Source organism: Alligator sinensis, unplaced genomic scaffold (genome assembly GCF_000455745.1).
Source record: "Alligator sinensis unplaced genomic scaffold, ASM45574v1 scaffold245_1, whole genome shotgun sequence".
NCBI classification, from domain to species: Eukaryota; Metazoa; Chordata; order Crocodylia; family Alligatoridae; genus Alligator; species Alligator sinensis.
Window position 1 is genome coordinate 148,614 of NW_005842884.1, and position 10,577 is coordinate 159,190.

Consider the following 10,577-nt stretch of genomic DNA (forward strand, 5'->3'; position numbering starts at 1 on the left):
GCCCCTTGGCTCAGCGATCAGCCGAGGGGGCGCCCCAGGTGCCCCCCAAACCCAGGAGTCATCAGTTGCCCAGCACGCAGGGGCCCCCCCGTGCTCCTGTGGGATGCTCCATCTGCCCCACCATCTCAGTGTTCACAAGTCGTTCCTGGTACCTCAAGGTATGTAGAAAAAACATATAAAGCTGTGTCTATGGCTGAATCATTGAATCTCTCCAAAATGATTTGGAGGCTTCCGAATTGATTTGGAGAGATTAATGGGTCTCCTGATTTGATTTGGAGATTCAGCTGCTGAATTGGGCCGAATCTCCTCCAAATTGAATCGGCAACTGAAGCTTTGCATAGCCCTACTGATCTGCCTTCTGGAAAACTAAATCAATTCATATATTTATGCAAATCAACAAAGTTCATGTCTTTGTCCGAGTCACAGCACCAATTAATTAACACCAGTGTCTCCCAGGCTAACCAGGCCATGATTAAGTTGTGAGGTCCTTCCACTCCTCTGATAGTCAAGTAACAGAATAAAGAAAAGCAAACATTATCTATTTCCCTTGCTCAGTCAATTCTCGAGCGTACCTTCAATTTGGGGTCTTTAAGTCCACGCCTCTTTATGAGTGCCAGACTCTTAGCAAAAGACAATTAACTCTTAAAGAAAAAAACAAAATGGCTGGGTCCTGCCACGCCTGGGGTCTCCTCACTCCTACGTCTACCAACTCACATGCTTGGTCCACAGGGTGTGTCTTGCAGTGTGGTTCAGTATTGGGGGCTGTTTGGAGACCCCTCTGGGCTGTGCAGACAGCTCTGCTCCCCTCTGACTCTGGAGCCTCCAGGGGCTTTTCCTTGGCAGAGCTCGGCTCCCCCCTTCCGTGCAGCTCTACTTCTCCTTTTCTGCTTGTGCCGGGTCGCAGGGGCATGATGTCACTCATGATGCACTACCTAACCCGCACGGAGTGGGTGCTGATAAACTGCTGTGGTAGTTTCACTTGCTGCTTCATTGTCATTAGCTGTGCACCTGGAGGTAAGCACTGTCTATCTCCTGGGCCTCTGGTGGCTCTCCACTGGTGGCTTGTAGTGCCTCTGAGGCCTCTCCCTTGCTAGAAACGGCAAACCTGGCTTGGCCCACTGTTACAGTGCGATTAGCCTAATTTTGCCATTTTTAATACTCATTAAGGCTGTGCATGTGTAGCCGTGCGCCTGTAATGCACATTAAGTTAAGCTAATGCTCATTAACGTGTCTTGTGTAGACATGCCCTATGAGTTGAGAATCACTATATTAGATATTGAAGGATCATGCAGTCACACTAGAAAAATACTTTGGGAAGGGAAGGAGTACTAATTTGTTTTTTTTCCTCAGGGTGACTGCTTTTTTCATTGGTGTTTTCAATTGGTGTTGGCTCTAATTTTTAACAGACTGAAGGACATGTCTTCATACCTGAAAGCTTGTCTGTATCCCACCCAATTATACAGTTGGTCCAATAAAAGATATCTCCCACACAAATCCTTGCCTCTCACATTTTTTGTACTATAATGGCTAAAAAATCACCCCAGCTCCTACAAACATCAATGAAGAATCAGTGAAAGTTTAGATTGAAATGTTCTGATTTACATTCAATTTGCACACAGTTAAATATGCGCGTTGTACACTTAATAGTAACTATGAAGCATTAATCTTGATTTGTGGGCTAAGGATAGGCTTAAACTTAAATTTTAAATATATAATAATGCAAAAAATATTTTTGTCCCACCTCCCCAAATATGCCATGTATATATTTAAGTATTGGTTATCTGTTTTCTGAAGATTAACACTGTTAATGTTAAATCATTTTACTATACAAATTATTTGACAATTTTTCACAAAAAGGTTAATTTTACAAAGTAGTAAGGATTAAGAAAAAGCAACAGTCCTTATATGTTTTAACCACATTAACCAGTCTTTTGTTTTTATCACCTAACAAACTGAACGGCCCAAACAGCAAGAAAATTAAATTGCATCTAAAAATATTACCGAAAAAATATTCTCCTAGGATTTCCTGCATGTGTTAAATATAAGAATCCCTTTCTCATTTTACAAACTATTGGTAATAGAAAATAATTTGTTTTGGTTGTACAAAAGCAGTTCATTTGGCATTAAAATCATGAACTTTAATGTTCTCCCTCTTAATTAGGTTTGAAGGCAAGGATTTTTTAGGGCTGCTATCTCTTATGGGACTGCATGGCTAGAATAAAGTTAGACAAGCTTTCAAATGCAAGACATTCTTAATCAGGTCTGAAGAGGGAAGCAAGCACAGTGAGGATGCATACAGATGTTTAGAGAGGTTAGATCATATTAAAAATGGCCACCTGATCTAACTTAGTTTGCCCAGGTGCGGCCCTTATGCTTAGATTAACCTAACTAGGGATCTATGTTCCAATTTAAGCCTTCACAGTAGTCTAACGTAGATCAGGTTGGGCATTTTTAGACTGATCTAACTGTCCTGAACTTCTGTACAGCTTGCAGCACAGCCCCAGGTCTGGGAAAGCCCAGTTGCTAGCCCCAGCCCAGGGGCTGTATTTTTCCTACCTTCTCCGTAGCACCGGCCCGTTTTTAGCCCATGGCCCCTCCCCCCACCCCCAGATGGACAGCCCTCCTCCAAAGGTCAGCCAATGCCCCTTCCCAAGCCCTTCAACCCCCCCGCCTGCATCCCACAAACCACTCTCTGCCAGTTTTACCAGCATTTGTCAGTGCTGGGAGCGAAGAAACTAAGTTGGGGTGGAGGGGATGGTTCTTCTGGTGCTGGGAGAGATCAGGGGCCTAAAAATAGCCTCAAGTCCCGGGGGGCGGGGGACGGGGGGAAGGAGAGAGACTCCCGTCACCCCTCAAGTTGCCCCGTGGAGCTTGTGAGGCCCCCTGATCCTGCCAAACCCTTACAGACCCCAGATTCCCCTACAGACCCTGCCTGCTCCCCTGACCCCTCCCAAGCCTGCTTGCTCCTCCAATTTCCACCCCCCACACCTCCAAGGCCTCCTCCTGCTATTCCCTCCCATCCCAACTTACTTTACATTGGGTGGCCATTTTTAAGTCCATCTAACTCCCCCTAACCTCCCTGAATGTTTCTACATACCCTGAATGTTCAGAGCATAGGTTAGAGGTGAAATTTGACATGGGAAGGGAAATTTTCAGGAGTATCACACAAACAGTTTACAGAAGTATAGAAGCTTATTACTGGGACATTAAGACCTATCAAAATTAGGGTGGGGGGTCATTAATACATGTGTGTAGAAAGAAATTCAGGAATTGGGTAGATTGAAGTGTATCAAATAATCAACATACATATTCAGCCGTTGTTCCTTAGTGTCCAGGCAGCTTATGTATTTTTGTTCCCAAGTTCACCTTTGAAAGGTATTTGTTATATTTCCCTTGAGCATGGGTATAGTGAGATCAGAGAGGGAGCGTTCATTCTATGAGAAATATGTTCCTACTGACGTATGTGTGTCTGTGCTCAATGTTCTTAGTGTTGAAGAACATTTCCATTTTGTGGGTTAGCATGTATACAGGAATGCTTCATTAACTCTACCTCTCAGGACCATAAAAAGCTAGAAATATATCAGTGACTCTGAGGCCCTTCACAGGGTTTAAAGTAAGGGTATTCCAAATATTCAGAGATGTAGCAAGGAGATGCAAACATAGCATTTCTCAAGCAGCAGCAGTCACATGTATGTATCTAAAAATGCATGAAGGTACGTGGGGACCCATATGACAGTGAGGTATTAAAGCTTTAAATTGGTTCATGCCCAAAGAGGCAACTGATGCAAGGAACAAAGAAATGGGAAATACACTGCCCTTAACAAATATCAAGCCACTTCATTCTTTTATGGTTGCAAGCTGAAGAACAGCTTCTTCCCAAAATAAAACTAATTGGAGTACTTTGAATTTGATGTCACAGAAGCATGCCTCACAGTTATCAGATGACCAGAGATGACTGCAGACCTGTAACATTCCTCAAATGGTGGTAAATTTGCTTCATTCATAGCTGCCATCTAGTGTTTATAGTTAGCCCTGGAACAAGAGGAAGTTAAGAGATTATGAAGGAAAAGGGAGAAGGAAGAATAGATAGCTGTTAACTAACTTTTATTTTTGAGATCTCCAATCTAAAGTCACAGTCTATTTTTCACATCCAATACCTGTAAATGGTATGAATTATTTGGTAGTGCTTGCCAGCAACTTTATTATTTTGAAAATATTGTTCTGTGCATCTATTTTACACTTTATTATGTTTCTAAATATTTACTTGTAGGAATTTGCACCAGTTTTAACCTTAATAGTCAAGGGTCTAGATTGAGGTGCTGGTGGTGATGCCTGTTCTGTATCAATGGCATCATCACCCTATCTCCCACCTTTTGCGTTTTAAGAGAAGAGTGATGTCTGATTTCGTAGTTCATTCAAGGAATGCTTGTAGGTACCTACTCTGTGCAGTGGTTACAGCATTTACCCAGGAAGCTGGAGACCTTTGGTTTCTCTTAAATACCTGTCCATATGCACGTACTTAAAGCATTCATGCTGGGAGACTTTTTCCTAGCATTACTCGCATAACAGACATACACCCTGCCTCCCCTCGTGTTCCATTCCAAGGGCATACAGGGCATTGCAAATTTCCTGTTTTTCTGTTTTTCTCAATTACTTTGGCTCCCAATGGACTGCTCTTTCCCATCTGCTCAGACTAAACTTGACCTACAGCATGTTTGAAGTCTTTTACCCCTATCATTATTGTTTTACTTTTTTCTCCCTTCTAGCACTAGCCTCAAGAATGCTCTCACACTCCCCTCGATTCATTTTTTTTCTTCCTTTTTTGGTCTTCCATCAACTGTCTTTGTGCAACCCCAGTGGTAAGTGGTAGCTAAGTGTCATTTCCCCCCTAATTGACTAGTTTAAGGTGCCTCAATTCTGACTAAATTCTTTGTTGGATTATTCCAACGATTGGTCAGTAATTTTTAAAAATAGATTATTTTTCAAGAAGCAAATATTAGGGCTTGGTTGCCTCACATCTGACTGCTCAAATCTGTGTTTAAACACCTAAATATCTTTGTACTGGTATGACATAGCTCTCATGGAAGAATAAAGACTCACATTGATTCCATTGGGAGCTAGGCTTTACTGTTCTTAAGGTTGATTTATTTGCCTAAATTGTTAGCCAGGCACTAACTTTTTAGTCAGGCAGCCCCCTAACTTTGTTTTGGAACCCAATTTCCCATCCTTTAAGTTAATTTCTAGAATGTTATTTTGGAGTGAGAAGAATGTTTATATGCATTTGGATGAATTTTACAGTTCTCTAATTTTGAAAATCAATTCAGTTTAAAATTATAAATATTTGAAGGCCATGGATAAGATTTCAGAATTCTTTCTTTCTGTAAATAAGTTTTTTTTTCGAAGAGAGTTTCAGCAAACTTAAAGATCCTTTAGTGGAATGGTTCAAATATATCTTCCTATCTGTTATGTTGTTGCTTTGTAAACTACAAGGCCTACTTTAAATTTTAAAAAGTGACTAATACGGTTGCTCTGTTTTGTGGAAAGATGTTATTGAAACCTTTAAAGAATGTTACCCATATTACCTTGACAGAGACATGTAAAACTGATGGATGCGACTATATAGTGAGCCAACACAGAAGTAAAGGAAAATGAAAGGAACCGCATCTGTTACTGTGGTCTTTCAACACTGCTCAGATATGAGAGTTGCTTGATAACTTTTATCTTTGCGTTGACTTCGGGTTGTGTGTACCTAGTCACCCTTTTCCTTCTCATGCTCTTGGAAAAAATCTGCGTCTTAGAAAAGTATAGCTGAATAAATACCTAAAATTGCTTAGAGCTTTTTCTGTTCTATGAGATAGCTGTCTGTATTTCTTAGAGAAAGAGTTTAGTATAAAGCCAGGAGGAACCATTTGTGATCATCTACTCTGGTTTGTATAATACAGGTCATAGGACTTGCTTGAATTCATTTCCACCTCAACTATAGCCTGTTTTTTAGAGAAAAATATCTACTCTAGTATGATCTTACTTTTGCTTTAATTTAGTGCCCAGTAGCAAAACATCCAATGCCTTAATCACATGTACCTGCAGTATAGTGGTTTGTACTGAAGTAATCTGTGAAGATTTCTCACATACTGTGAGCTTTAACATCCTCATGTCACAGTCACAACTCTTCTTGATGAGAGTGATCTGATGTGGTATAAAATTGAACCTTGTACATGAAGCAAAGCTGAAACCTTTTGTATTTAATTATGGGTGTGCAAATCAATTTTTAAAGCATAAAAAAATGGAACTTTGTGCTTTCCTTTCCCTGTGATTCCAATTAAATGAAGACAAGGACAGCTGGATCTTCAAATAGCATTTCCATGTTCAAGGATGATGTGAACAGTGAAGATTCCCAGTATCCTCCAGCCTCATACTTTCCAACTAGCTCAAGAAGGAAGCTGGAGGATGAGAATGAATCAGCTGTGTGTAGTACAGACAAGCAAACTGGCATCTCCCCAGCTGTGGGTAATGCTTTGGAGCATATAGTGGAGCAACTGGATGTTTTGACTCTGGTGAGTATTGAGTGAGCTCATAAGTAGGTGAGGAATATGGCAACACCATTCTCATAACCTAAGATATTAAAATATGGGAGTTTACTTTATGGATGGTCATATAGTCAGATGTCCCCTGAATTTTTAAATATTTTACATATTAATATTATTTAATACTATTGTTATATTATTTAATATTATTATTACTATTATTATTATTAATATATCACTCATTAAATATGGGTTATATGACTAGTAAAGTCAACTTTAAAGACATTAAGGAGTTATTTCCTTTTATGCAACTGCCACTAGCATTTTAAAACTTTGAAGATGATTGTAATAATTTACATGGAACACTTGGGATTTTTATTAGTAAGTTCTAATATAGAATTACCAGAACCACTGCTTCCTGACTGTGTTGGACTCCAGCTTTAAACAATCATGCATTAGCAGGGGTTGTACAAAATAGATAATGGAAGAATGGCTAAGAGAAGTGCATCCCTTCTTTTGGTACCTTAGCCATTTTCAAACCTTAATGCTTCAGTGTTAGGTATTAAGGAGGAGTCTGGACATTTGGTGTAACTTTAGATGTCCATGGATCACAGGGTAAACACCAGCCTTTGCCAATGACTTATGACTCTCTCTTAATTGAAAATACTCAGTATTTCCTTTCAGTAACTGTATTCTAATTGGTACTTTTTTTTAAAGGCTCTTCTCAGTGCCTCAGCAGTGTTTTAGTTGGAACCACCTTGCTGAGGATTCTGTTAATGAATTTTATTGTATTAAAATACGTATACATGTCTGGATAATTAAACATACAAAGCATGGAGCTTACAATATATTCCAGTAAAATGTCAAGTTTGTAGTGGCAGTATAAACCTTTTGACAGTTTTCTTAGCTAGAAAGGCAATGTATGTGTTCATTTTAGTTTTGAATAGCAAAAAACCTGTAACCAGTATGGCTTTCCTAGTATTTTTCATTGTTCTTTAAAAGCTATTATTTTTGTGCGCAGTGTTGTGCACCTTTTTGGCACTGTGTGAATAATGTATTTAAAAGAACTGTCCTCTTCATGCAGACTATTTCAATCCTGGAACAGCGACTAACTTTGACTGAAGATAAATTGAAAGAGTGCCTAGAAAATCAACAAAAAATATTACTACAAAGTAGGCAAGGAGAATAAAAAGTAAATGTGGTTGTTATGTACTGATGAATATATTTCACATATTCTCAGGGAATAATAAATGTTGTCTCATTTAATCTCACAAACTGTGCAAAGCAGATTAGCCTCTCATTTTAACCTAAAACTATGAGAAGAAAAATGAAATTAGCCTATACAATATATGTTAAAGATCACAAGTCAACATTTTTGTTAATACATTTAATTTAATGTAGTTTAAGGATCATTACCCTTTTTTGGGTGATTTTCACTGACAGTCACTAGGCTAGGATTTCACCCTTTGTTATTTTACAGCCCTTCATCCTCGTGCTCTGCTAATTTGCAGCCTATACTTAAACATTGTTCTCCGTTAAAATGACATAAATTAAACAGCTCTTTAAGTCAGCTCAGGATTAGAGCCTAAAGCTGTAGATGGATTTAACAATTATATTGATATCAAAAGGTATTGATACAAGTGTTTATGATCAAGGTGTTACATCTGCACAATCCTGTAGTGATGCAAGTGAAGCAAAACTGCTCCAGCTTTAACCTTTCCTAATTCAGGTTCAAACTTAGGGTGCTATAGCTCTCTTATATGGCAACAGCCTCATACAGACATAAGTTAGATGGTAACAGCTGTTGTGCACTCCTGAGTAATGGCTCCACATCCCTTTTTAAAGCAGCTAAAAGGTATGTGTAACCATACCCTAAGCCAGTAAGGGTTTGCATTTTTAGGGGTGGATATACATATTTGTAGTTCTTGGTGCAATTGTAGCAACAATTGTAATTGTTATGGTCTCTAACATTTTTACAGTAGTAGAAAGGAGATTTACAGCTGTAAATATGGATTACCCAATCATTCTCTGATAGGAACTCTCTAGTTTTGTTTTTTTGTATCTTCATGTTTTCATTAAACAACAATTACAGAACACCAGAGGTATAAACAAGCAGTTACTGTGCCCTGGGCAACAGCAGTGGTGGTTGGGCTGATAGCCACCACTGACATTCAAGTGCTCCTTAAAAATCAGCGCTGAGGGCTGGTTCCCCAGTCAGCCACCCCTAGTTATGTTACTGCAGAACATCTCTTCCAAGGGTTACAATCCAAACTAAGCAACACTTACTTTCTGCACCTTCCTAATTAGAGTGTGAGTTCTTATTTTGCATTTTGAAAAGTAAGACAAAGTGGAGATCCTATAAATAATGCAAAGTAAGACCCCAGCCCTGCAATTAAAGCTATGCAGATGAAGCTCTTTTTCTCATATTGAGGCCCCGTTGAAGTTAGTGCAGCTTTGCTTGGATATGAGTCAACTCATGCAGATCTGATTTCAGAATTGGGTCCATAGTGATAACGAGCTAGTAAACTCTTGTCATGATCACACACTGCTGACTAAACAAAATTAATTGGTATTTTTTTTATATTTGTTGACTAAACTAATCAGATATTTACTGTTTGATTTTTGTACTGTATCTGTGGGTGGAGGAAGGAATATAGCAGAGAACTGGCTTTTCACTTTGGTTTTCAGCATGCCCACATATTTCTATGCAATAGTATAGCAGAATTTCTTGCATAATGTCGTCATTGCTGCAGTCGTATCTATAAGATATGACCTTTGATTATACAATTATTTAAACTTTGTGGGGCTTATAATATGTGGCTGTGTAAATGCTATCGGATGTACTTAGCTTTTTATATTTTGTAATAATCTTGCAATCTTATGTAATACTGAGTTTTTATTACTTGATTGGGGCCAATAAAAAGTGTAACCATTTAAATCTCATGTCAATTTCTCTTTTCTCCAAGTGAACAATCCTGTTTACACAAGAAGGATTTAGAGAATTTGTGTTTTGGCTCTTCCCAGATTTGACTCAAGAATCAACAAGTATTTTTTTACTGCTGTATTTTTTTCAATATAAAAAGCAGTTGAAATATTTGATAGAGAATGCTGTAAATAAAAAATGCATACATTATTACACATGGACTAACATTTCTGTTGTTTCTGTTTTTCCTCCCATCTTCAATATTTGTACTTATAAGTAGTTACTTATTTGAAGCTTGTACTAAATTACCCCACTTCGTTTCACTCTTAAGTCTGTGAGATGATAATGTTACCACAATTGAAGTATACTCTAAGAAAGGTTCATGATATAAGGTCATGGTAAGGACTGAAAGGCTCAATGAAGCCTCCCAATGAAATTATGTGGAAATCCTATGAGCATCCAGGATATATGCACAGAGGTGGATCAGAACAAATACTGGTGGCATTTTTCCTCAGGCTCTGTCTACAGTCCTAAATAATTATGGCATATTGTGCCTTTCAGAGGAGACATACCATGGGATAATTCTCTTGATTCCCTTGATCCATGTGTAGCCCAGGTAACTCAGGTATATGCTCCCCTTCTCCAATTGAAGGGGATTGTTAGCTGGTAGGTGTGCTGTGGAGCAACTGCAGACCTCTCAGTTTCCCTCCGTCCCTATTGATGGGCTCCACCAATCAAAACAGCAAGATTTCAAGCCTGGCACTCAACCCAAGCTCCAAAAGGCAAGCCTGCTACACATGTGATTTAAATAAGGTCACAAAGTGCACAAATTATTTGATTTAAAACAGCTGACCTGACTGATATATGCTCAGAAGCAAATATCAATAGGCGATGCAAGGAATGCGCAATAACAAAAAAAGTTAAAATAAGCAAGCAGTAAGATATTTTTTAAATAAACTATTCAGGTATCAATTTGAGTGGCTATTGTTCAGCATTAGTTCTGTGCAGGCCGGCTCCCGGTCCCGTCCTCACCGGGCGCGAGCCGGGCCCGTCTGTGTGCACGCGGGCTGTGGCCGGCAGCCCGGGCACGCGGGGCCGGAGAAAAGGCGCGGGGGGGAGCAGTAGGCTCG

The 10,577-nt window shown here is 39.3% G+C and overlaps 1 protein-coding gene across 2 annotated transcripts in view; it reads left to right on the top strand.

Annotated features, from left to right (window-relative positions):
- The window catches only part of POC1B (POC1 centriolar protein B), a 145,537-nt gene that overhangs the window by 130,682 nt on the left and 4,278 nt on the right, over positions 1-10,577 (top strand). The window contains exons 10-11 of one of the 2 annotated variants that reach the window (XM_006035877.3): positions 6,330-6,554; positions 7,609-9,681. The exons of the other annotated variant lie outside the window; for it this stretch is intronic. Of the exons in view, the coding sequence (XP_006035939.2) occupies positions 6,330-6,554; positions 7,609-7,713 (330 nt within the window). The 3' untranslated portion in view covers positions 7,714-9,681. Of the gene's footprint in view, positions 1-6,329; positions 6,555-7,608; positions 9,682-10,577 lie in introns of those variants that run through there. 2 annotated transcript variants of the gene reach the window in all.